At 46.1% G+C, this 27389-nt stretch overlaps 1 protein-coding gene across 1 annotated transcript in view; it reads left to right on the top strand.

The window, feature by feature from the left end:
- The first annotated feature begins 2029 nt into the window (after positions 1-2029).
- The window catches only part of VSTM4 (V-set and transmembrane domain containing 4), a 54423-nt gene continuing 29063 nt past the window's right edge, over positions 2030-27389 (top strand). Inside the window, exons 1-4 of the mRNA XM_007069562.4 lie at positions 2030-2162; positions 7367-7765; positions 20509-20577; positions 23480-23587. Coding sequence (XP_007069624.1) covers positions 2108-2162; positions 7367-7765; positions 20509-20577; positions 23480-23587 — 631 coding nt within the window. The 5' untranslated portion in view covers positions 2030-2107. The remainder of the gene's footprint in view (positions 2163-7366; positions 7766-20508; positions 20578-23479; positions 23588-27389) is intronic.

Here is a 27389-nt window from a genome sequence, read left to right as displayed (position 1 = left end):
TTGCATAGGCACACCCACCCCGCCTAGACTGAGGCCATAGCTGCCCAAATGGTCACTTTGGCTGCTGTGGGATCCCCAGTGTCTCTGTTATTGGGGCAGGAAGAATACATTGTTATTACCCTGATTATGGGAACTGTGCTTGGAACTGTACTTGGCCTTTTGTTATGATGGAGGGACTCACCATCAACTAAGTAGCACTCGCTAGGCAAGGGTCATGGGTTCTAAAACTGTGTGAATTGAGAGAGGCTGGGGACAAGTTTTAATACTTGGTGGTATGGGCCCCTTGGTGAGGGCCTTACATGCTAATTGCACCTCCCTCCCTCCCCACTGTGGAATATCAGAGCTAATTTTGATTTCATTAGAAGTCTAGTTACAGGCTGCTGAGCTCACTTTGGGCTAACAGTGTACCAGCACTGAGGCTCCCCTACTACAAGCTGAATTCACCAAAGAGCTGAACTGACTAAGAGCTGAAATCACTGAGCATTGTGTTAAGTAGTGGGGGAGTCTGAAGATATATCGTGGAGCAGTTTGCGGGACGGCTGGAGTGCCTTGTGGACAGGCTGGCGGAGCTGTTGGTGGGACGTGGAGCAGTTTGTGGACCGGCTGGTGGAGCAGTTCGTGGGACGGCGGGAGCTGCTTGTGGGCCGTGGAGCGGAGCGGAGCGAAGGAGTTCGTGGGGCGGCTGGCGGAGCGGAGCGAAGGCCTATGGAGCTGTGGGGCGGTCAGCTTCAGATCATGTAAGGTGCCTCTTACCTCCGTCCCATCTCCACCCAGGGTGGGAGGTAAAGCTCCGCAGATAAACTTTTGAACTCTGGGGCTGCCCTGACCAGGGACAGAGACTTTTGGGTCATTGGACTTTTGGGACTTTGGGTGATTTGGGGTTGCTGGACTCAAGAACCAAAGGGAAAGGGGCACGCCCCAATTTGCTTGGGGTGGGTTTTTTTTTGCTCATGGGTTGTGTTATGAATCCTGTTGGTGGTGTTTCCCCAACATAATGACACATTGTTTCTCTCTGTTATTAAAAGGCTTTTTGCTACACTCAGACTATGTGCTTGCGAGAGGGGAAGTATTGCCTCTTGGAGGCGCCCAGCGGGGATGGTATATATTTGTCCCAGGTCACTGGGTGGGGGCTCGAGCCGGTTTGCATTGTGTTATTGGAATGGATCCCCTAGATATTGAACCCGGCCCTTGTTGCTGCCAACTCTGACGGACAGAAGGGTTACACATGAAAACAAAGGGCCTTACACCTTCCCCAGGGAGCTGCAGTCGGGATGAGTGCCATTGTAACCCACACACCTCCTGGATGTGGTGTTCTGTCCCCTCTAGTGGCACCCCCACCAATTAGAGACTGAGTTTGCTACAGCTTTAACTAAGAGCCCAGTTACTTTTAGCTCATGCAGTAGAGGCTCCTGCATTTAGCTTCAGAGGTCCGAGGTTCGAGCTACCCCGCCAACTACCGTGGTAGTTGTGGTCCCTGTCACACCAAGAAAATGGAGATGGGCCTGGACTAGACCTGTGACTGGGAATGCACCTAGTGAACTCTACAGAAGCTGGGATCTCCAGCTGGACTCCATCAGTGTTGAGGGCAAACCAGGGGCCCGGTGGGAAAGATTTCAAACTCTTCCAACAATGGAGAGAGGGCTGGAGGCAGGAAAAACGCCCCCTCTTCCCCTTCCAAATACCGTGGCGCCAGCAGGGAGCGTCAGCTGTGAAGGGAGCTCTCCCCAGACCCTTTGCGTCCTGGGAGAGCAGATCCCCAGTTACCCTCCTGGGATGGGTCCCACAGCCACAGCTGGAGATCTCCGCCCTCTTCCCCCACCCCCCACACGGAGCAGGTCCTGGGGGAGGGATCCCACAGACCTCCCCAGGGGGACTGAAGAAACTCCACCGCTCTCCCCCGGCTAGCGGGAGTCGCTGGGAGGGCGGGGGCGAGGAGAGCAAGAGGAAAGAGGCTGGGATCCGGGACGAGGGGGAAGGGGAAGAGTCGGGAAGGCGGAGGGGAGGAGATGGAGGGGAAGGGGAGAAGGAGGGAGGAGAGAGGAAGGGGGAGGAGAGGCGAGATTCAGGCTAGGAGAGGAAACAGAAGGGTCCCTGTGCGCTGTGGGCGATGCGCCTCCTGGCCCTGGCCCTGGCCGCGCTGGTGGCCCAAGCGCCCACCCCAGGTAAGGAGCGGTGGGGAGCGGGGCGGAATCTCTGCCCTCCCCCCCCCCAAAAAAAAACCTGCCTCCCCCCGGCAGCGGACCCCTGTCCCCCGCGCTGGCTCTGGGGAAACCTGCGTCTCAGGTTAAATAACTGGGGGGGTTGTGCGGGGCGCCTGTTCAAGGAGAAGTTACAGCCCCCTTGCGCTTTGCCCCGAGCCCACCCCACGGACGGCCCAGGAAAGGGGGGCCGCGCCGCCCCCAGACGCGCACCCCGGGGCCGGGCTGACTTCGGCCCGTTGCTTGGCACGGTTTTGGTTCGATCCCCCGAGCCCAGCCCCAGCCCGAGCCCGCTGATCCGACTCCTGCCCCGGGACCCGCTTGTAATCCGAGCGGGGTCCCTGCGCTTTCGCAATCATTTCTTCAGGCTCTCTCTCGGGTCCGGGCCGCTTCGGCTCCGAGCAGTTCAGACCCTGGAAGCTGGTGCAGACACTCGGCCCCAAACTCCAGACAATGCCTCGACTTCGTGAACAAAACCAGGAGGAAAAGGAAAAGACACTGAAAGGGTTAAAAACCCTCCCCACCCCACTCCCCCGAATGTATAGTTTGTGACAATTGTCACTTTCTGTTTAACAGGACAGGAACAACATACAGCTCACAGTATATTAAAAAAAAAACACAACAAAATTACCCTCTTTACTAACACCTTATACAGTACTAAAGCTTCAGGAATTTTAAACCTCTAGTTTACTTTACATTAGGTTTGCTGGTAACTTTTTGCATTTCTCTCAGCTTGGGCAATTGAAACTAGACTTGTCATTTTGACTTCTCTACTCAGTTCCACTAACATAAGCCTTGCTTGCTTCCTGCAGAGGGGGCGGGAGGGCTTAATAAAAGATCATGTTTCCACTGAATTTAAGAAAAAACCATGAAAACATTTCTTGTGTGACTAGAGGTGAATCTGTAGCAGTGAGAGATTTGGTGGACAATTTTCAAATGCATCTAAGTGATGTAGCAGCCTAAGTCCAATGAGAAAGTCCATAGACTTTCAATGAGACTCAAAGTCCTTTTTGAAAATGGGATTTAGGCACTTTTGTAATTTTTACCGGTGACTTCTATGCTTCCCAGATATGGGGTTCACCTGGGCACTGCTGATTAACAAGAATTAGTATTCTGATGAGCACACCACTCCAAACCTGAACTTCAGAGTTTGGGGATATTGCAAGGAGGGATTTTTGTTTGTCTGGCTTTGAGTTCTGGATCTGCATGTGCCTGTCAAAGTTTTGAAGGAGGAATGGAGGTTCAGGCCAAATTCTGGAGCTAGGCTGAGAAGTTTTCTTTGAGAGAGGGGCCTCCTAACTGTTGAAAATTAAAAAAATCTCAGTCCAACTGAAAACATCTGGTTGCTTGTTGTGATCTTTCTTGCCACATGCTAATTATTTTTATTAAATATTTTATTATTGTTGCTCAGAGGTGTGAAAAAAACTCCCCCAAGTGACATACATGTGCTGGCCCAAGCACTCGTGTGCACAGCGTTACGTCAGCGGGAGAGCTCTCTCCCATCGGCATAACGCAGCTACACAAACACTTTTACAGTGGCACAACTACGTCGGTACACCTGTGCTGCTGTAAGCTTGTAAGTGCAGACCTGGCCTTAGCAGCAGGGGGAAATCTTTGCAAGATGTCCCTAGTGTAGACAGTCTTGCAACTAATCCACTATCCCAGGCTGCCTCCCAGCGAGCCAGGGAAAAAGGCGTTTAGGATAGCCGAAGGAGACAAATGAGACTAAAGCATTGACAATTACAGCAGCCAGTTGTAAATAAAGCTAGACCAGACAAAGGTCCTTGACAATTAGGAACGTTGCAATTCAGACAACGCAGACTGGAAATAAAGCGTACATTTTTAACAGTGAGTAACTAACATTTGGAACAACTTACCGAAGGTCGTGGTAGATTCTCCATCACTGACGTTTATTAAATCAAGATTGGATGTGTTTCTAAAAGCTCTGCTCTAGGAGTTATTGTGGAGCAGTTCTCTGGCCTGTGTTATACAGGAGGTCAGACTAGATGATCACAGTGGTCCCTTCTGGCCTTGGAATCTATGAATGTATGAAATGAGTCCTGAATATTTGACTCTTTTGTTTGTTTTACTTCTTCCATGTACTATAAGTTCCCTTCTCAGGCAGTGGAACAGCAAGAGTAAACTCTTGTGGTGAGCTCTGTCTGTGCTGCAGCGTCATCCATGCCACATAGTTTTCATTCCCTGCCTTCCCGAATTGCTCCCCATTTGAAGCAGCAATTGTGTAAAGTCTGCGCACTCAGCGCTGTGTGCGCGCGAAGGTCTGCTGCTCTCTAATTGATGGAGGATTCTCCTCTATTGGAAAGGAACCTGTTACAGGAGTATCCTTCGCTTGGGGGCTGAGCCAAACCCACCGAAGTCAGTGGGAGGCCTTCCACTGTCTTCAATGTGCTTTGGATCAGAGCTTTCATTACTGTATGTGTCTACAATATCCTCAGTTTCCCCAAATCTCCTACTGTTACAACTATCATGCTGGCTCCACTGGTGCCCCACTGGCTCCATCAATCACTATGTTTGCTTGTTTTAAATACAGCATTACCTAACTCTGCTTGCAGCAGGATTAGCTGACACGGTGATTAAAATGCTAGTGGCTTCAAATACATAAAGCTCTCCCTATTGCTACCCCTGCGGAGCAGCTCTGGTGATAGCAACAGCAGGAAGTTTAAGGAAAAAGAGTCTGCCGTTGAGTGTTTGGACCAAATCCTACATGCCTTACCCATGCAACTGGTGCTCTAGAGTCTATGGGCTTTCTTGCTTGGGAGAGGAGAGCTGAATTTGATCATTTCTTTGGAACAACCCCAAAACCTATCAAAAAGCCAAAAACTTGGACTCATGGACATAAAAAAAGAAAAGAAAACTTTTATACTGGGGCCAATAATCAGGTAGAAGTGATCAGAGAAATTGGAGAAGCAGTTTGAATTGCTTATGCTGGTCTCTGCCACCGGCAGTATCTGAACTCCTCTTTTATGTACTCTGTTGTGTATTTTTTGGCATTGTGTGCTGTCTAGTTTTAAATTACTCAAACAACAGTCTCTTACTCTGGGAAACTAGGCCACAATTAGAGCTGGTCAGCATTTTTTGAACAAAAAGTTTACATATCAAAAAAGGACATCAACAAAAAATGGTTTGTCCGGAAAAATGTCAGGACATTTGAATAATTTCCAATAACGTTTTATAGTGCATTCAACTGACGAAAAAACATGGTTTTGGTCAACCAAAAAATTCAAATATTTAATAACGTTTGATAAATAGGTCATGAAAATGTAGAAAAAGCCCTGATATTTTTAATGAAACTAAATTTCTCATTTTTGATCAGTGTTATCCACAACCTTAAAGATCTCATTGAGGGTGTAAGCTTTCTGAGATAGCAAGCCTATTTCCATATCTCACGGTAAAGCACCTAGTTAGTGCCCTGCTAGTGTTAGACAAATAAGTAATAAACCATCGTCACCACACTGCAGGCAGGCTTTTCCTGCTAGTCAGCCTAAATTTCCTTTTCTTTATTGCAAGCTGCTAGTTCTACTCATACCCCGGCACAATCCAAAATAACCTCTCTCCTTGGGATTTATAATTTTCTGTGCTTCTGGACAGTTATCATGATCCCTCAATTAAGATAGCTGATCCAGGCTATGCCTAGCTGGGTCATACTACATCTTACGCATCAATTCAAATAAGAACCATTCAGTATTATGGGATAATAAGGATGATATTTTTATTTTCCTCTCATTTTCTTTTTTTAAATGGCCCTTATTTTCTAAAACAACCAACCAAACACAAAAAAGGAGAATGGTCTATAAAAAGGCCCAGAACAGTACAGGAATCCAGGGTTTTACTGTAGTGTTTGGAGCCGTTACTGTAATAGTAGAACCTAGCTTTTCTCAGCTGTAGATCTCAAAGCACTTTACAAAGGTGGTCAGTATCAATACCCCCATTTTACAGATGGGGAAACTGAGGCAGAAAGGGGACATGCTTTGCCCAAGGTCAGCCAGCAGCCGGAACCACCAACAGAATGCACATCACCTGAGTCCTAATTCAGTGCTTGATTCACTAAGCCACCCTACTTTTTGAATAAAGGGTCTACATTTAAGTATCTGTGATATGTAATGCTTTATTTGAAGTCATAGCCTACTAAAATAAAATATATAACCACAGCACAACACTCAGTTTCACAGCTTAGAACTAGCACCTCTACTTCCAATACTCCTGCAACAGTAGATGGAAATACTTGACTTGCTATTCTGAAGATAAGTATATGTTTGTGTTTCAGGAGTTGATGTCAAACAAAATCCTCTACCAAACGCTCATCCTCTCTTGGTTAACCTGTTCCTTGCTGATGTGCTGAAAAAGTAACTGGAAGGGAGAGAGCCATTCTGCCTTTGGTTGCGTATATGCCGTTATTGTTTGTACAAACGAGGCAGAGAGGCCAGAATAATACTTTACATTTTCAAAGTGCATTTCATCCTGAAGGACACTAAAGTACTTTGCAGAGGGGACTGCAAGGACCATTTGTCTGCTGCTGAAATACAGCTACAACTAGGGTAGAGGGCAGCACACTATTCGATAACACATTGGAGACAATCTGTGGAACTCATTGCCACAAGACAAGGTTGAGGTCAAGAGTTTTGTAGACTTCAAAAGTAGATCATAGATAATGAGAACATCTATAGTTATATTAGAAAGGAAGAAATAGGAATATAATCTTTCGTGCTCCAAGGTATAAGTCACGCACTATCTATCTGACAAGGTCAGGAAGCAATTGCCTGTATGTGTAGATATGCCATAACTATTTATTATGGGATTTCTTCCACCTATCTCTGATGCAGTTGGTACTGGCCACTGCTGGAGGCACAATAGCAAATTAGATATAGCACTAGTCTGATCCCAGTCTGGCAATTCCTACATGGGAAAAGTTTAGGCAAGAACACTAGGGCAAATGTCTTGAAATGAATGGTCATGGGATCTTTAATATCCATGGAGAGCACCCAAGATTTCAGGGTTTAAAAGCTCATCAGAAAGTCTTTATAAACTCACCTGCATAGACCTCAATTTATCTGCCTCAGAGTTACCTGCCAATCTAACTGTTCGCTGATTCAGGTGCTTTTGTGCTGCCATGCACGGAAGAGTCTCATGATCCATTCTCTCCTTTGCAGATATTTGCGAGGCTCTGAATGTGACAGTCTCGCCAGGACCGACAGTGCGATACGCCGAGGGAGACAATGCTACTCTTTATTGTCACGTTTCACAGAAGAGACGGACAAACAACTTACTTGCTGTCCGATGGGTTTTTGCCCTCTCACCCACACAGGAGTATCTGATGATCAAAATGACTAAATTTGGGATTGTCCAGTACTATGGAAATTACACCCACCGCTTCCACAAGCAAAGACTTCGCCTTCTCAAAGAGAGACACAGAGCAACGTACAAATTCCTAATTCTGAATCTCCGGCCAACGGATCAAGGCCATTATATATGCAAAGTCCAGGAAATTGGCAAGCACAGGAATAAGTGGACTGCATGGTCAAATGGCACAGCGGCTACTGAAGTAAAAGGTGAGGATGCATCTGATGCTACTGAATCTGATCCTAACCTTTTTCTTGCTCATTATCGTTAATTGTTGGTTTTCTTCCCATGTCAAATTAATCCAGAAGCAGGGCCAGCTCTAGGATTTTTGCCGCCCCAAGCAAAAAATTTTTTGGCTGGCCCCGCTTTTTTGTGTGCCCCCGCCCCCGGCTCCGCACCAGCTCCGCCCTTTCCCAACCCCTTCCCCAAATCCGGAGTGCCGCCCCTAGAAATGTGCAGCCCCAAGCATCTGCTTGTTTTGCTGGTGCCTAGAGCCGGCCCTGTCCAGAAGATGCTTGAATTTAGGGGTTTTTTCCCCCAAAATCATTTAGAAATAAATCATATAATACTTAGCTTCATAAATAATAATTATACCTCACAACTGAAAAATTAAAGGCCGGAAATCCACCGCCGTAGATTTCTAGATCATTACCGTAGCTGTTCAGCCAAAATGATGATAGTTAACAATACTTTGCACTCATTCAAGCATAAGTCTCAGAGAACTTGAAAAAGGGACTGAACAATATTATCCCCATTTTAAACATGGGGAAACTGAGGCACAGAAAGAGTAAAGGTCATACAATGAGTCAGTGTCTGCGCTGGGAATAGAATCTGGCTTTCCTCTGTCCCAGTTCTCCATTCTGCCTGTAGAAACCTCCAGAGAATAGATGTTCCTCATGAGATTGCTTTCATTTCTAGTCCCAGCTGGAAGTAGCTCAGGAGCAGTCTCTCTAATGCAGTTTCTGGATGTTCAGCTATAGTCTTGGCCTGAAAGTGGAAAAGCACTGATTGGAATGTTCCAGAATTGCATAGAAAGGTTGGGTTGAAGTCCAGCGTAAATATGACCTGAGGTGGGCCTTCCAAATCCAGATCCCACACTTACAGCTGCCCCCCCTTAATAGTGGGCCATATCAAAGCCCCTGATACAAACATACCCAGACTTTGAGAGAGGGTTGTGTTCTGGATCTGGATTTCATAGATTGGGCTCATGTCAGAAGGCAGCTATGCTCAACATTGCAGTGTCAATGCTGGCTGGGAAACGCTCCTCTGCGTCTGATAGATGGTCTCCTCATAGATGTGGGTGTGTGGTAAAAGGAAGTGTTGACTAAGTTCATTGGGGCCTGATCCAAAGACTACTGAAGTCAGTGGGAATCAGGCCCTAAGTTACTGGAACTGAAGGGTGTGAATGTCTGCACGACCTATGGGGGAATCACCAACCCAGCACAGAAAAACCTGTTGGATGAAAACTCTGGGGTTCACCTCATGAAATTTCCTCCAGCCCCGTTGGCACTTGATTTGTTGGGTGGGTTTTTTTAAATTAAGAAGCAGCAGTAAATATTTAGGAAAATGTATTCCTGATTAACTAGTATGTGTTTCTGGGGTGAGGGAGGGCATGAACCTGATTCTCCTCTTACTTATACTAGTTTTAGACTGATGGAGCTCCACTGACTTCAGCAGAGTTCCTCCTGATTTACAACTGCTGGGAGATCAGAATCAGGCCCAAAGGTCTCATTTCGTTAATATCTTATGCCAGAGAAACCTAAACCATGTTTCCCATGGTGCTAGCTTCATAGTTCTAATTAAGCTTCCTATAGCATCTTTGTACTAACACACAGAGGGAGACAAACAGTGCAACAGACGATCTCTATTGATAGCTCATAGACACCACAAGTTTTTGCTTTGCTATCTCACAGATAAAAGACAGAATATGAAAAATATATGATCAGAAATAAATAGCAGCTGCATTTTGCCCACTAATGTTTATATGTGCCTTGATTAAAATCAGAGGATTAAAGTAAAGTAATTAGCTGAAGTTATTAGTAGCTGTGGAAGCTTTTCCAAAGATCTAGAGTTGAAGTTCAGTTTGGCTCAGTACCAAATTGTATGAATGTGAATTTTTTTAAAAGTCATAATCTAAAACATCTGATCCTCTTGGGTCTGCAAAATTTGGCAAGATTTCGCAAGATTTTGTATGCTTCCTGTATGCAGCCAGCCAGCCATAATGTGAGAAGAGTGACCTGATCTGAAATCTCAGATCCAAGCAACCCTCACTTATTTGGGGGAATGTACAGATCCAAATCTGGATCTGTTCTTTTCCTCTGGCCCCTAGCTAACTACCCCAGATCTTAATTCCCCCAGTTTTTGAAGCAGTTCAATGCTAGATTTGCATTTCCCTCTCAGTGGTGTCAAAATATCTCTACTATTTTGGCATGTCTGCTTCAGGTCCTGGTCAAAATGTGAAAGGAAGCACAGAGAATGCAAATAGGTAAGGTACCAGGGCGCTGGGAAGAGAAAGGAAGAGAGGATTCTCACACTTCCCCAGACCACAGAGAAAGCTCATGTTTAGTTTGAGTTTTGACCAAGGGTGTTTGTCTTAGTTTATCCAAGTGGTGTGTGTGTCCTCAAAGCAGGGCTCCACACATCAGCATATCAACAGTGGAGTTTTGACCTTCCAACTGCAATTGGATTTCCTATAGAACCTGACATGGGCCTGATCCAACACCCTGTGAAGTCCATGGACAGACTCCCACCAATGTCAATGAGCATTGGGTCGTGCCCACCGACGCTCGTATTAAAATAAAAAGCTCACAGTGAATGTGTGAGAAGCCAAAGGAGGGCAGCACAGGTGTTAAATGGTGACTTGTGAAAATAACTGAGTTTTCACAGCCAGGAAAACCGATTGTAATCCACTGTTTAGGCTGTGCTACACAGCCCCCTCCAGTGACTGGGGCAGAGGACAGAAGTCATACAACAGCTACTGACTGGAGTCAATCCTTTAGCTGAGTGATTGAGGATCTTGATTCTAGGGTCTGGAGTTCAAATCCCTGTGACAACCCCTAATGGTAGCCATTACAAAATGATTGGTAATCATGACCTTAAAAATCCACCTGTCCTGAAGGGGGAATTTTATTGGGAAACATGATGTTCATGCACAAAAAAAGGACACTCACCCACTACAGAGCAAGTGGAATCTTAAGATTCAAAATCTGTAAGAGGAATGCAACATAAATCATGAATCCGGACCCAGAAATCATGAGATTTTAAAACAATCACAATTTTTTTTTTTAAAAAAAAATGCATTTTAGGTTCTTTATGTGCCTGCTGGATTTTGAGTCACATTTTCCAGCTTTTCTCTGGAGGGCTAGAAATTCTCACAGCAAAAAAGAAAGCTGAGATTATCCCACAATCACAAGCCCCAAGGAGCTGGGGTTTTGAGGGAAAAACACACCAAATATTGCAAGAATTGCAATCAAAGTCATAAGAGTTAGCACCCCCAGATGTTCCAAACCTAATCCTGGGGCCAAGTTTCAAAAGTGACCCCCACTTTTTTTTGCACCGGGCTGAAGCAAATTGCTGGATCTGAGCATCTCTGGAACATGGTGATCTACCAACTCAGGGTATTAGTCTTTGTAGCTCTGACGATGTCAGGTGACTGTGGCCAGTCACAGTCTTTTTAATGACTCAACTGTGTGCAATGCAACTTGACTGCATGTCTCATAACCTTAGCCCTGCTGAGCTGTCACATGTCCAGCCCAGCACCAGTCAGGGTTCCTACTGAGGCTTTTGGCCAGCCACGGTGGTGCCATGCCAACTCTCCTCCTCCCTTCCCACTGCTCCTCCCAGCCCTCATGCAAGAGCCAGCCACTGCTAAAAAGAAAGTGAGGAGGAGAGGTGGGCAGCTGCCTCAGTCTCCCAACAATGGGCAACTAGGAAGCAGGCTGTGGGCAGTAGATGTGAAGAACTGGTGGCTCCAGGGCTGTGCTGGGCCATGGGCACTAGGGCTGTGTCTAGTCATTAAGGCTATAGGGATGTGTAAGCAGGGCATGTGGGGCACTGGAGCTGTGCAGGACATCAAGGCTTTGGGCAGGATTGAGGTGGGCTCCTGGGCTGTGCACATCTCGTAGGAATGCTGGGTGAATATGGGAACTAGCCCTGACTTCCCCTTGGCCCCTGGCATCAGCTGCCCCAACATCTCCAATCCCCAAGCACTGAAGTCCTCAAGGACAATGACTCCCAACCTCTCGTTCCCCTTGTTCCTTTCTGCGTGAGGTCCCATTCCCCACTTCCTGCTGCTCCCCCTCAGATTCACACAGTTCCCACTGGCCCTCCCATGCCACCCCCTCGACCCAGCCACCCTGCTCTACCAACTGCCCCAAAACCATCAGCTCTGGCTACCCTCATGCCCTATCCAACCCCGTGCTTCCTCCAGCTCCCAGGCTCTGCCTCTTCCTCTCCAATCCAGCCACAGCGTGGTGTCACCCAGAGAGCTGCCCCAAAATCCCTGCTTGTTTCCTTCTCCACTTCTCATGCGCCAGCCCGAGGTTTCCAGCAGAGCCGGAGAATGTGTATATTAAAATAAACAGATTGCGGGGGACTCGGCTACCGGCACTTGACAGTCCCTTTAATAAGTCAGAGTGAGCACAGGCTCAATGAGAGTTGCCGTCCATACAGGGAAAGGGGGAGAGCCGGGGCTCACTGCTGTGTAGGGGTCTGGGAAAGGAAGGGGAGTGTTGGCAAAAGCCTTGCTCTGAATTCCGTGCCGGGAGGGGCGCATTGCCAAGCAACCAGCACTCAGCAGCAAGCTGGAGAGAGGCCTCCACGCCTGCTTGGCCAAACTGCGTCTACTAGGGATTTTTTTAAAAAACTGAACAAAGAGTTTTGCTCCTTGCGTGTGTGTTAATTAAACTCCGGGCTGGTGAAAGGGGCCACCCGCGGAGATTGGAGGCCTCTGTAAATCCTGTGCAGGAAGCTCCGTTACTGATGTCCTGCTCTCTCAGCAGACTACTTAGCCTGGCAAAGCCCATGGCCAGCTCCCCCGCCCCTAGGGTTGCCACCCGTTTGGGTTTTACCCAGACAGGCTGGCTTTTGGCTTCTGTGTCCAGGGGCCATTTTGGGATGCCAGGTGCCTGGTTTTCACATCAGCCCCTGCTCAACAGGGGCCACCTCCTACCTGCAGGCAAGCTCCTTGTCAGGCTGCAGCAGCTCCTGTCCCAGTCCTGGAGCAGAGGGAACCCAGCTGGGGGAGAAGAAGGGAGGTGGAGGTGATTCAGCGAGCAATGCAGAGAGAGGAACAAGTAATTGGGCGGGGCCTTGGGGGAAGAGGCGGAGCAGAGGGTGGGGCCTGGGGATCCGGTTGCCAGCAATGAGAAAGGTGGCAACTCTTCCACATACTTGAGGGACAAGGGATGTAAAGGAGAATCTCAGCTTCCATTTCATAGATTGCAAGGCCAGAAAAGACTTATGAACATCTAGTGTGACCTCCTGTATAGCACAGGCCAGAGAGCTTCCCCCAAAAAGTCTTAGAGCAGATCTTTTAGAAAAATATCCAGTTTTGATTTAAAAATGGTCAGTGATGGAGAATCCATCACGACTCTTGGTAAGTTGTGCCCATGCTTAATTATCCTCACTGTCAAAAATTCACACCTCATTTCCAGCCTGAATTTGTCTAGCTTCAACTTCCAGCTATTGGATTGTGTCATACCTTTCGCTGCTAGATGGAAAAGCTCATTATCAAATATTTGTTCCCTGTGTAGGTACTTCTAGACTATCATCAAATCACCCCTTAACCTTTTCTTTGTTAAGATTGAGCTTCTTGAGTCTATTTATCACTATTAGGCAGGGTTTCTAAGCCTTTAATCATTCTCGTGGCTCTTCTCTGAGCCCTCTCCAAGTTATCAGCACCAGTATCCCAGCAGTGGTCACACCAGTGCCAAATACAGAGATAAAATAACCTTTCTGCTTCTACTCAAGATTCCCCTATTTATGCATCCCAGGATCACATTAGCCTTTTTGGCCCCAGCATGGCACTGGGAGCTCATGCTCAGCAGAATCACTTTCTAGCCCCTTCCCTTGCAAAGAGCCTGGACAATGTATCCAATGCTGCAGGCTCGCTGCCCGTCCCTGGTTCTTCCCAATGATGCCAGGTTAGTCACAGCCCAGCCCAGGGAGGTTGCGAGGAGCTATGGGGCCAGTAAAACCTGGCCTTTGTTCTGGGCGCTGTTGGGAAGATGCTGGCTCAGTTGTCATCTGTAGCGAGCAGCCCCCACCAGGCTATTGCTGAGGGCACTGGGCTACTGGAAACCCCCTAGCAGCTGCGGTCTGAGTCTTAGCCCACTCCTCTGCCAAGGCATCCCCTGCCCAGAGGGCAGCTGGAGAGCAGGTGCAGCATCAGGGGCTGACTGAGTGCAGAGCTGATCCCAGCCCATAATAAACATTTTCTATTACTTGCTTCTTCCTGTCCATTTCAGCTAGCCCAGCTGGGGTAATTCGTTGTGGGCGTCTCTGCTGGTGGGTCGTGAGGCGGGATGGGAAGGAGAGATAAGTGCTTTAGCAGATCAGTTCAGGGATGTATGTGCTATCACAGTTCAGGGAAACTGCGCCTGTGTTCCCCCTTTATGGTCCAGCAAGGCCACAATAGGCTCCCAATCCCTCATCATCACCTATTTTAGTCAGAGACCCATGTCTCTCTCTCCCTTCTGATCGGGGTTTTTCCAGACTGCCTAGTTCCCTTTCTTACACAGTGATATTCCTAGCAAGCCAGACTGCTTAAGTAGGCCTGCTTGGCTTCTCTCCGGAGATGGTTAACTATGTAAGTGCCCACAGTTATAACTGTTACCACACAGTTCTTTCTAAGCAAGCACATTTATTCTTAAGGTGAAAGCATGACAGAGAAAACAATACAGAACCTATATCCAACACCCCAACCCCAGCCTCAGGTGCTGGCAGGTGCCAGTCCTTCCAGCCCTTCCCTAAGGATTGGGGCTCCCCTTGGACAGATGGGCCTCTCTGCTTGCTGGATCAGAAGGAAGATTCTGAGTCAGTTTAAACTGGGGCGGTTTAACCAAAAGACCTTTCTTGATCTACTGGTCTCTGATTTATCCAATTTAAACTGGTGTATGCGAGCTTCTCCAGGAGGTGGTACCTCGAGGTGCTACAACATAAGAGAATTTGTCTAATCACCCCTCACTGTTCTTAGTTCCTAGAGGGCTGAGGTCACCTTCCTCACCTGGAATTATAGACAGTCCCTGACTCATGATGATACCTAAACACAATACAGTAAGAGCTCCTAAAGACATGGCAGGAAATTGTCATGTGTCACATGCCCGTTCCATGAGTATGGGGCTTTGTGAAAGTGGGGATGAGCATGGCCGTAGGAGAAGAGGACAAACTGGTAGGGTAGGTGGGGTGGAAGGAATGGGCGTGGGGATGCAAAAAAGGCAAATAAATAGAATTGGGAAGGGTCAGTTACATTTGGGGTGCATGCTAAATGATCTCCTCCCGCAAACCCTCCAGCCCTGTTCAGAGCAGCGTAATCATACAGTCATTTACAAGTGAAGCATGGCTTAAAATTGGCCATAGCATCTCTGGCATGAATTTGGAAAACTTCAGGGATCTGCAAAGTATTATGAGGAATGCATCCAAATAATGGAGAACAAGATCTGCAGGACTGTAAGGCTAACAGCAAGTGAAATACATGGTCATTTTTGTTCCTTATTCAACCAGGTCAGATTGTCAGGCCCTTTCTGCTTATGCAACATTTCTCCGCACAGTTCACATAAGCCACTTAAATATAGCCTGGCCATTAAAGAGGTGTTCATCTGTGTATTTCACATATTGAACAATGGAATTTCCTGAATGCCTACAAAACAGGCACACATGGATTCATGTGGAACACATGGATAGGGAATGAGAACATGTTCCAGGTAATTGGCAGCAGAACAAAGGACACTATAAAATATGGGCAGGCACCCTTGCAGACTGCTGCTCTGTATCTCTAATAGCCTCACAGACTCATGATACCTGCACTATACAAACCTCTGAAAAGTCCTAAGTGACAGCTGTCAAGTTGCTGTTAACAGCTGAAGTCTGAGGTTCAGATAAGTTTAATTCTTCCAGGAAAGAAGAAGGGCAAATCTTGAAGTCTAGCCAGAAGGTCAAATCCTGCTCTCCATATTTACAAGTACCGTTAAAAGCAATGACAGGGAATTAAAGTATTGGTGGTACTCTGCCACATCCCACCTGTACCCCCAGCTCTGACCACCTGTGAGATGCCACTGTCCTCTCCTTTTCAGCCTCTCCTCAAGATACATTTCTGTGGTGCATACAAGAAGCCACCCTACGAATAATTGGTTAGGCTAAGGAACAGTCAAGGATAGTTGATATTTATTTCATTTTAAAATAGATGTAACGTTTAGATGTCAGATGCTATTTATCCTTTTGGGGGGAGGGGGATTTTTAAGTGAGCCCAAACCCCAAGTGATTTAGGCACTTTTGAATATTCCACCCCTGGCTTGTCAACTCATTGGGGCAAGGACTGTATCTTTATGTGTCGACAGCCTATGGTTGCTAACAGATTGCAAATAATTGTAGTAACGCCATATCTCAGGGTAGGTTGTGCCTCTCTTCAGCATATGACCCACTCTCTCCATCCAATTCCACTTAGTGTTGCAAACTATTTTCCAAATCAGGGTATACCATTGGTTTAGATAGTGACATTAAAATACGCTCCAGTCATTTCTTATACAGCATAATATCCACATCAAGATACTGCTTCCCCTTTACACACAGTAGCAGAGGGGAAGACTGGGCCTGAGTCATTAGCACACAGGTGGGTTTGATGCCATTCCTTGAAAGTGCCATAGTTAAGACATAATTTCCTCACAAGAAAGCCAGGTTTGAGCCTTCCTATGATATTGTCTTCTTGGAAAGAATCTCCACCTCCTGGCAGTTTTATCAAAGTATTGTTTAATCTTAACACTAGGAACAAAGCAGAACCTGAGAGAAGAGGTTACGAAAACAATACAAGGTCCACACATGGCTCACATACATAGAGTCCTAGGTGAGCCTACCTTACTCCACACACCCCAATCTCTGGGGTCTAGGTTCACCTTAGCTCAGCCTTGAAGGATTTTTTCTAGAAAGAGTCTTTGAGCTCTCTTCCTGGGCTCTCTCTCTCCCTTACTAATATAAAACCAGTTTGGCGAGCTCTGCAGAGGGTTGGAGCCAGAGCATCAAAGTGAATGACTTCTGACTGGTCCCTGAAGTGTGTATCAGGATACACACAGGCTCAGCTCCTTCTGGCATAGGTGCTGGGGGTGCTGCCACACCCCCCTGGCTTGAAGTAGTTTCCATCATGTACAGGGTTGATAGTTTGGTTCAATGGCTCTCAGCACCCGCACTATAAAAATTGTTTCAGCATCAGTGTGCTTCTGGGTGTGTTTTCTGCCAAACCTGCTTGTGAATTAACTCAATATATGCATGCAATAAACACAATAACCCAGTCAAGATACAAGATTCATAAATTATTACAGGTAGCTCCAAATCTGCCACAATGATAGTTGCTATGGTAGCACCGAGAGGCCTGAGCTGAGATCAGGGCCCATTGGGCAAGGCATGGACATAGTACACAGTCCTTGTTCCAAAGAGCCTACAATCTAAACAGGAAAAATAAAGCATGAAAGAAGAAATAGGCAAAGAGAGGTGACATAACTTGCCCAAGGTCACATTGCAGAGCTAGCCCGAGAACCATGGTTTGAGCATTGGCCTGTTAAACCCAGGGTTATGAATTCAATCCTTGAAGGGGTCACTGGGGGTGGGGGGGAAATTGGGGATTGGTCCTGCTTTGAGCAGGGGGTTGAACTAGATGACTTCCTGAGGTCCCTTCCAACCCTGATATTCTATGATTCTTACCCCTATGCCAGTTCCCTGCCCGCTGGGTCATGCTGACATACTCGCAAAGTACTCTTTCAAATATAGTCTCTTTCTTCAAGCAGTTTGGCTGTTGGCTGATGAACAGAGCATTAAGTGGCAAGCCATTAGAAAGCCATTCTCTGGAGAGCTAGGTCTGGGAGCCACCTAGCTGGAAAATGATATTCTATCACCAAATTGCAGTTTTGTTGGATTTTGTTTACTGGCAATCAGTGAGTAGGCTCAGCTGGGATAATCTCTCACATGAGGTTAGCCAGAGTTGTGGCATGACTACACATCTGTTTGGGGAGCATGGTGAGGTGCTGCCAGTCACAGCCTGGGAGTTCTAGTCCCGCCTGTGTGGCAGATGTATTCTGTGCCTTTGAACATGTCTCTTAGCCCCTCATGGCTGCAGTTCACCTCTCTGTACAATGGAGAATGTAGTCCTGTGTGAAGAGCTGTAGGTGTCTTCTCTCATTATTTTCAAATCAGCTTCTTGCCCCTCAGGCAAGTCTGAAGTTCTTCAGTCATCCTGTGTCACAGTTCTCCCATCTTTAAAATTGACCTGGTAGTAGCACTCACTTGTGTAAGCGTGAGCTGTACTATTGTACAGACGGGAAGGCCAGCTCCTCAGCTGGAGTAGCTCCACTGAACTCATTGATGCTCTGGCCATTTACACCATCTGAGGCGCTCTAGACCAAAGTAAACAGATCTGAACCGGTATTTCAGAGCCACTGAGGTCTGGTCGATAAGGACCTCTCCCCAGCTCTGCTACACGCTGCCTGGCAAGTCACAATGTTTCGCTGTGCTTCAGTTACCATTTCTGCAGAGCAGAGAGGTTGGCCTGGCTCCGTTGGTAGCGGTATGGAACGGTTTGCACATGGAGAAAACGGAAACCTGTAATTGAAATAAACCACAGGGGGCTTCTAACACTCAGCCCAGAGTTCATTGCGATGGACTGCATGGGTGCTTGTCACTGGGTGGCTGGTTCATTAAGGGAGATGGGCCTCAGTCCACCTGCAACAGGCTTAACTCACCTCCTCGGGTGGGAAGAATGAAGGTCAGGTGACCAAATCAGGTTTCTTGTAAAGGAGAGGCCTGAGGCGCTGCTAACACTCCAGCATAGAGTGCCAGACATGACAGACTCCTGGGAGGCTGTAGCTGGCTGAGGAAGCAGCTGCAGGCAGTAAAGGGACAGTGTGAACGATAACCCAATACTGGAAAGGCAGGCTGGGGACTCCTGACTCAAGGTCAGGAAACTGTTTGAACTCTGCAACCAATGGCCAGCTGGGTCTGTGGGGTATTGTGTGTATAGACTGAATAGGATGGATCCCCCCGCCCCAGAAGAGTTCTATTTTAAAAGGATATGGACTGGGTGGGTTAGTGAGGAGCCTTGTGAGAGAGGGAAACTGAGGCAGAGTGCTGTAAAGCCACCCCAGGCTGTGTGTGCGCGCGTGCTGAGGTGGCAGCTACCCTGGCACAATGTTTTTGTAGGAACTGTAGGAGTGTCCCATTCACCAGGACTGGCGTGTCCCTGAAATATTTGGGAGAGTCCTAGCTGTTCAGGGGACTATGGAGTCAGCTGTGGAGCGAGGCTAAGCCTGCAGTGACTCCTTTAGCTTTGAATGTGGCTAGAACAATTGTCACATTTTTCAACATGATAGTGTATAATAGGCTCCTAACTTGGTCAACCCAAGTCAGTTTTCTCAGGAACTCTTCAAAGCACGTCTCCTCGGGGAGGCTATTTTACTCCTGGCATTTTAGCACGAGACCTGTTTTTTTTTTAAAAAGAGATTTTTGTTGCTGGAGATGTAAGTGGGAAATTAATTATGTTTTTCTCTTCTCCTTGTTGGCCTACAAACTTTTCCTGAATAGTTCACTTTGGGACAGAGATGAGGTTTGGAAAAGTACCGCCCCTAAGACAGAACTTTTGGAGAGTTCTGACCAAAGCAAGGCATCAGAATAGAAACATTTGTATACAGCCTCTGCGAGAGGGCTTTCTGCCATACTCCGCCTACCCCACAGAGCTGGGGCACAACTTGGGCAAATTGTATTTTCATGCACTCTGAGATCCATACTTGAAAGTCACCAGTCACTGTGCAATACGGTGACCAGATGTCCCAATTTTATAGGGATAGTACCAATATTTGGGGCTTTGTCTTATACAGGCACCTATTAACCCTCGCCCTGATTTTTCACACTTGCTATCTGGTCACCCTACCGTGCAATTGCCTGGAGGGCCAGCATGACCTGATCCCCACAGAAAAAAGGGGGATGAAGGGGGAAGAAAAAAGGAAACAGAGAGAAGGTAGAAGTAGTTATAAAAGGGGCATATCAGTATTTGATTTATCATCATCTACACCAAAATCTTTAGTCCTATTTCCCCATAAATTCTCTTATGTCTCAGGCAAGTCCTCATTTTACTCACCCTGTGCCCACACTCACAAGGTAATTGCCTCTCCTGTCCATTTCTGGTGCTTGCTTGCCCCTTGGCTTTCCTCCAACATACCAGTGTCTTCTTAGGTGTTACTCTTCTCCTCCCCTCTGGAATGAGCTGGGTCTGGTTTATATAGTCCCCAGACCACTCCCACTCACAGCAGCCTTCAAGAGGACTAGATAACTGGAGTCAACTGCTCAGATTTTTTTCCCCTCCCCCATGACAGTTCACTCTGCCACAGCACCAGATCAGTCAAACATATTGCTATCACGAATCAGTCTATTTATCTCCTGTCATAGTCCAAGGTGGGACAGAGCTGCAGGCTGCCAGCTCATTCTGTTGCATCATTGCGTGTCTTCCTCGTGTAAGCCCAGGACTCAGTCTGGAGAGCTCCCTGCCATTTCTACGAGAGTGGCAGATATTTGGTACCAAAAAGGATCAAGTCTTGCCAAAAGACATTTTGCCATTTTATAATTCAGTTGTTTCATCATGAGAGATGAACATTCTGTTGGACAGTATGGGTGAAGTCCTGGTCCCATTGACTTCAATGGAGAGAGAATTTCACCCCACGTGCATTGTTAGTATACCGTGTTTATTTGTCCTTCACAGTGATTTCATCGAAAGCTTCAGAAGATCCCACTTTTGAGAAAAACCATGAGGCCTGGAAATTTTTTGAAGGTAAAGATAACGTTAAATGTATCATTTGTTTACATGCAGTTTCTCATTAAGACGCTGGCTGTAGTTATATTGTGGTAGCAATCAAGAGCCCTGTTTGGGGTCAGAGCCCCATTGTGCTAAGGGCTGTACAAAGTCTGGCTGCTCCCAGAGTACTTACCGTGAATTACTTAGATTTTCTGAAAGGCTTTGACAAGATCCTTCACCAAAGTGAAGATCCTTCACCAAGATCCTTCACTCTTAAGCAAAGTAAGCTGTCATGGCATAAGAGGGAAGGTCCTCATGGATTGGTAACTGGTTAAAAGATAGGAAACAAAAGGCGGGAATAAACGGTCAGTTCTCAGAATGGAGAGAGGTAAATAGTGGTGTCCCCCAGGGTCCGTACTGGGCCCAGTCCTATTCAACATATTCAAAAATGATCTGGAAAAAGGGGTAAACAGTGAGGTGGCAAAATTTTCAGAGGATACAAAACTACTCAAGATAGTTACATCCCAGGCAGACTGAGAAGAGCTACAAAAGGATCTCTCAAAATTGGGTGACTGGGCAACAAAATGGCAGATGAAATTCAATGGTGATAAATGCAAAGTAAACTAAACTAAATTAGCTGTTACCACTCAAGAAAGATCTTGGAGTCATTGTGGATAGTTCTCTGAAAACATCCACTCAACGTGCAGCGGCCAACAAAAAAGCAAACAGAATGATGGGAATCATTAAGAAAGGGATAGATAATAAAGACAGAAAATATGGTATTGCCTCTCTATAAATCCAGGGTATGCCCACATCTTGAATACTGCATGCGGATATAGTCATCCCATCTCAAAAAAGATATACTGGGATTGGAAAAGGTTTAGAAAAGGGCAACAAAAATGATTAGGGGTATGGAACGGCTGCCATATGAGGAGAGATTAAAAAACTGGACTTTTCAGCTTGGAAAAGAGACAACTAAGGGGGAATATGATAGAGGTCTATAAAATCATGATTGGTGTAGAGACAGTGAATAAGAAAGTGTTCTTTACCCCTTCTCAGAACACAAGAACTAGGGGTCACTAAATGAAATTAATAGTCAGCAGATTTAAAAACAAACAAAAGAAAGTATTTTTTCACACAACGCACAGTCAGCCTGTGGAACTTCTTGCCAGAGGATGTTGTGAAGGCCAAGACTATAACAAGGGTCAAAAAAAGAACGAGAAATTCATGGAGGCTAGGTCCATCCATGGCTATTAGCCAGCATAGGCAGGGATGGTGTCTCTCGCCTCTATTTGTCAGAGGGTGGAGATGGATGGTAGGAGAGAGATCACTTGATGATTACCTGTTCTGTTCATTCCCTCTGGAGCACCTGGCATTGGCCACTGTTGGAAGACAGGATACTGGGCTAGATGGACTTTTGGTCTGACTCACTATGGCCGTTCTTATGTTATATTCTTATGTTACAGAGTGTGGGAAACCAGAGAGGGAAAGGTCTCCATTTCACCAAGTTCTCATACGACTGGGTTTTCTTTTTAAGACCATGAGGGAACTAATTTGTATCTGGCCTGTAGGCGAGACAGCCATGCAAACAGGACTCAATCCAGCCTGGTGCTGATCACCTCTTAAGACATACCAAGCTTCCTCATCTTCCAGTGACTTCAGTGGAGGCTGGCTGCGTGAGTTTAACACTTCCGGGACATGCAACGGTACTCTATAGTAACAACCCAAGCAAATGATGCCTGGTCTGTTGCATGACAACCTATCTCCCTAAGCAAAGAACCTCTCTAGCCCTCAGCAAAAACCTGTTCAGTGCAGTCAGTTTGTTCAGGACCTGGCATGCCATTACACAGTTAGTTCTGTGAATGTGAGGGCATGTGAACCTCAACCCCTACATTTTTAGAAGTCTGGCCTGCAGCCTTCATATATCACTTTGCCACAGTGTGTCTTTGGCACTTTGCTCTCGCTCCAGAAGAACACTGATTGCAGCAACACCCCCCCATGTCGGGTTCTTGGACTGCACTTGTACCTGATAATACCACACCTTTGGTGAGATGATCCATCGGCTGGTTATTTCTAGTGCCCATTATAAAACAGATAATACCAAGTAGAGTACTTAAGGCAGACTGGTGAGTAACCATAGTGTTACTGGGATCAACCAACCTTTTTCCAATGCATGCCAGTCCAGATTAAGTGACAGGTGTTGCAAATGTTCACAGCTATTCTGTATGTGTCTGCTCAGTTGCTGCTATATTTGACAATGTACAAAGGTTCCACTTGGGAGCTTTTGTTACATTCTTTAAAACACAGTTTACAAGAACATACAACTGTCCTGGGCAGAGGAAGTATGGACTGGTGAGTAGAGCAGAGGGCGACCAGTCAGGATTCTGTTCCCACCTCTGCCACTTCCTACAAGTCACTCGAACACTCTGACTCAGTTTTACCTCTGTAAAACAGAGGTAAAACTGGCCTACCTCACCAGGGCGTTGAAGGCAATTAGTGTGTGTAAAGCGTCCTTCAGTGAAATGGGCTATGTACATTGTTATATGAAAGGCAGGAACAAGAAGCAGCATGAGGCCCTATTTTAGAAGGCAGGAGTTTTCAAAAGTGCTCCATGTTGGCCAAAATCTGTGATGGTCAAATTCTCACTGACTTCAATGGCAGCAGATTTAGGCCAACGGTGGGTACATTTGAGACCCCCAGCCTAATTGTCTTGCTCAGTTTAAAGGTTGGGGGTAAGATTATAAGAGACAGGTAGGTGCCTAAATCCTATAGACTTTCAATTTAGGTGCCTATGTGACTTAGACACCTCTGAAAATGTTACCCTATGCTATGAGGCAGGGCCTGTATTTCTGACTTGCACAGAGGTGATCCTTTTTCCTGTGTTGAAATGTTAATCATATCAAGAGCCAGGCTGAGTAATTCTCTGCTTGCCTTTCAGATCTGTATGTATATGCAGTGTTTGTGTGCTCCATTGGCATCATCAGCGTCCTCCTTTTTACACTTGTCATTCTCTGCCAGTCGCTGCTGAACAAGAAAAAATCCAGAGGTGAGTGACAGACAAGCGTCAGCCCACTGGCACGGGGGGATTGGATTGTAGAAGAGAACAAAAACATGAGAAGGTGGCAGATGATGCAGAGGGAGGAGACAAAAAAAATAACCAGCTTTCCTTGAAGTTAAAAATACAGTCCTCCAGCTTCAAAGGTGGGGGAAAAGAATCCAATGTATTTTCTGCCAAAATTTTGAACAATTTATACTGACATTTTTCAGGGAATAATTTTGATTAAAAAAATCATATCAAAAAGAAAAGCCATTTTAATTTTGCTTGGCACTGAAATTTGCTTCACTTTGGTTTTCAGAACAAAATGAATGTTTTCATTTTTTCCATCAAAACCCCCCTGAATTTTGTTGAATCAGACTTCTTGCAAAATATTTAGACTTAAACTGCCCCCCTTCCCCCCCACTCCATTTTAACTAAAAACGTGACCAGCGCTAGTTAACATCTAGGTTAAAAAAACCCTTTGTTTGAAGAGATGTGTGCAGAGGGTGTGTCGGGGCCGGGGGGGGGGGGGTGGGAGGGGGGAGGAGAAACAGACTTGCCCTAAGTCTGTAAATTGTGTAGACAGGGCTGTAGTGCCTGCTTGTCCAGAGAAAGCAGACCAGTCTCTCCCCTCAGGATCTAGCCCCACCACTCACTTGGTGGCAGTGGCTATCTCCCCTTTTGTTTTCCCAGTTATTACCTCAGACTTCTACTCCATACTCTTAAAAATAGGAGACATCACCAATGTTAATACTACTGCCACCACCAAAGGATCACTCTGTCCTGAAGGCTATTTAGTATCAGCAAGTGTGAGGAAGAAGTGATTTTTCAAGACATAAGCTAATACTTTTGTAATTCACATAAAACAAAAACTTATACAAAATATTCTATACCAAAGTAGAATTGTGGCCTCTCATAGATCAGAGTGTGTTGAATCATAGAAATATAAAGGTGGAAGGGACTTCAGTCATTTAGCCTATTTCCTTGCAGATATAATGCTACTTATTATATCTTCTAGGAGGGGGCTTTAAAATATTCACTAAACTTGCTATTAAGGAGTTCCTTCATCTGTTGCTATTGACTTTAACCTGTGCTTGGATAAGGCCCACTGACTTCAGTGAGCAGGTCGGTGATCTGCACCTCTGAGGATTTGCCATATCATGACGACACATTTGGTCTATTGAGTTCTGTATCCTGCCTCTGGTACATGTGAATCTCTAATGCATGAGAAGGTGAACCCCAGCAATAATGCCCTTCTAAGCGGAATAAACTTTGAGTCTTTCCAGGAGCAATTGCATTAGCAGAGTCAAAATGTTCTGACTTTTGAAGGACTATGTTTGTCAAAAATACAAGTAGTGGTAGAAAAGAAACCTTGAAAAATGCTGGCAATTTTTCATTGACTGGCTCTAGAACTGGTTAGGGTTTTCAATTTTTGAAAAAAAAAAATTGAATCTCACTGAAATTTGAAAAAAAAAACCAAAACTAGTTAAATTAACAAATTCTCACAAAATAATTTTTCTTTTTAATCAGCTGTGCTTAGAAATAGGGCTGGGTAAATAATGGCTTTTGGGTTCATTGGCAGTTTGGAAAAAAAGTTGAAAGGTTTGTTTTTGGTTCAACCCAAAAATTTTTTTTTTTAATTTCAGCAAATCAAAAAAATTTTGGCAAATAAACATTTTGTTCAGACTAGTTCCACATTTTTTCCAACTTTTTGACCAGCTCTACTTAGAGGCATTGTTCTAAGCTGCGACTTTGTGGCTGTAAGTGTTATGTTTGTGTTTAAAGTGCAGATGTTACTTGAAAAGTGAAATGACTGGGCACTTAGTGAGAAGCTTGAACCTGCCCAAAATCCTGGTTATGCTGAGATCTGGACCCAGACTGTTTTATACTTATTCTCTCTCAGTGGGACCTATGTCAGATTTACTGTAAGTGAAAAGAGTAGTTTTCCAGCTGCCAGTCTTGCAAACTACCTGGAGATCTGAAAGCCCAGCTGTGAAATGCCTCTCACATCATCCCCATTAAGAGACAGAGGCCCTGAAATGGGAACTTAGATTCTTTCTCTGTGGTGCATTAGACAGAAGAATCACTAGCTATCTTATGCTGGCTCTTGAGAACTAATATGTTTGTGTCAGTAAGGAAGGCCCTCATGACTCAAAGATACACACAGAACAGACATGTCGGGGAAAAGAGGGATAATTTATACAGGTAATCTTGTCTGACCATAAGCACATTTCAAGCCGGGGCTGCCTTTTACAGGGGAGCACCTAACCAAGTTGCTTTGCTTCTGATTGATAGTTTCACAGAGTTTGAGGCCTGAATGGACCATGAGATCAACTAGTTGGACCCCTCTATACCACAGGCCATTACATTTCACTCAGCTACTCCTGTGCTGAGCCCAAAGATCCTACTCCGACAAAAGCATTTCAGTCCTCAGAAGACTACACTGGGTGCCACAGGCAGAGAACAGGAGAGAGACTGAAGTGCCACCAGTACCCAAATCAATCTGATTTCATAGGAATAGCAGCCAAAAGAAACACACAGTACTTTTCCTACCACTTCAGAGTGTAGAAGAATCTCTGTGCCAAGACAGCAACAAAACACTAACTTAAATGTTTTGTACGAGTCACATGGATAAGACACACTGATTTATTCTGGCCGATCTTCAAGAGACATCTGGGAAGATTTTGCTCCCAATTCTGTTTATGGACAATGGTGTAACTGAATGAGCAGCCTCGAGAAGAGCCCTCTCTTGAGCTAGCGCTAATGTAGGATGGGTCCTGGCCCGTGTAATTCCTTCTGTGTGTTTGTGTGAAAGCTAAGTGTTTCCTAGGCTGCCCTAGAATTAAATGAATGGCAGGCTGAATTCAACTTTTATTTAAATCTTGACCATCACCAAGCAAGAAGTGCCAACATTATGATTTTGTATTGGATGGGTGAACCTTACCTGGGAGAGGCTCTCAGTATGCTACATTTTGATAATTGGCAATACTGTTAGGGCAAGTGTCTGCTCAGACCAGCGCCCCATGAACACGCATTCTCCTGAGTCCACAGGTGACTGAGGAGTCACTTTTGGCTTGGTCTCTAGCCCTGGGCAGCACACAGCAGTGCTAGCCCTAGAGCAGAGCGGGAACCAGCCTGCCTCTGAGAATCACAGCTTGGTCCTTTGCTCGATGGGGATCTAGTCTGCACCACCACTATGCCCAGCCCAGCTTAATCCCCCTGGTGTGCTGGCTCAACTGAGGTGTAGAGTGGAGCGGGGCGGAACCCAGCCACTCCCTGCCAACCTGCACAGCAATGCCATGGAAGCTCCTTTCCCCACTCATGATGTGACACAGGTAGCAAGCACAGGAGAGTGAGGGGCTCCTTACATCCCCTGCATAGGCACGTACCACGAGTCACATTCTGGCTCCTTCCCATTGAATCTCAAATCTGCCTTTTCTCATTCAACAGCTTCTATCTCCCTTTGAAATTCACATGCACAACATGACACCAAGAGCCAACTTTAATTGGCTTCCCCAGCTCCCCCAATAATACCCAGTGATATGATCTGCTTACCTTCTCTGGGTCTTTGTGCTCCACCCCTCAGCTTCCCCTTCTGGGACAGGCTTCTTCATGATGGGCCCTTCCAGCCAAATCATGCAGCCCAGCCCATCTTCCAGCTGGGAGCAAACAGAAAGGCCAACAAAAAAAAGTCATGCAGCAATATCACTCTGTGTCTTCAGCCAGGATTCAGGCTCAATAATCCTGCCATCCCACATCTCAGGGCTGTCACACCTCCTTCCTCTGGGACCTTGTAGGGGGTCCCAGGCCC

The sequence above is a fragment of the Chelonia mydas genome, chromosome 7, assembly GCF_015237465.2.
Source record: "Chelonia mydas isolate rCheMyd1 chromosome 7, rCheMyd1.pri.v2, whole genome shotgun sequence".
Classification (NCBI taxonomy): domain Eukaryota; kingdom Metazoa; phylum Chordata; order Testudines; family Cheloniidae; genus Chelonia; species Chelonia mydas.
Note: the sequence above shows the minus strand (reverse complement) of the source record. Positions and strands in the feature narration are given on the sequence as shown.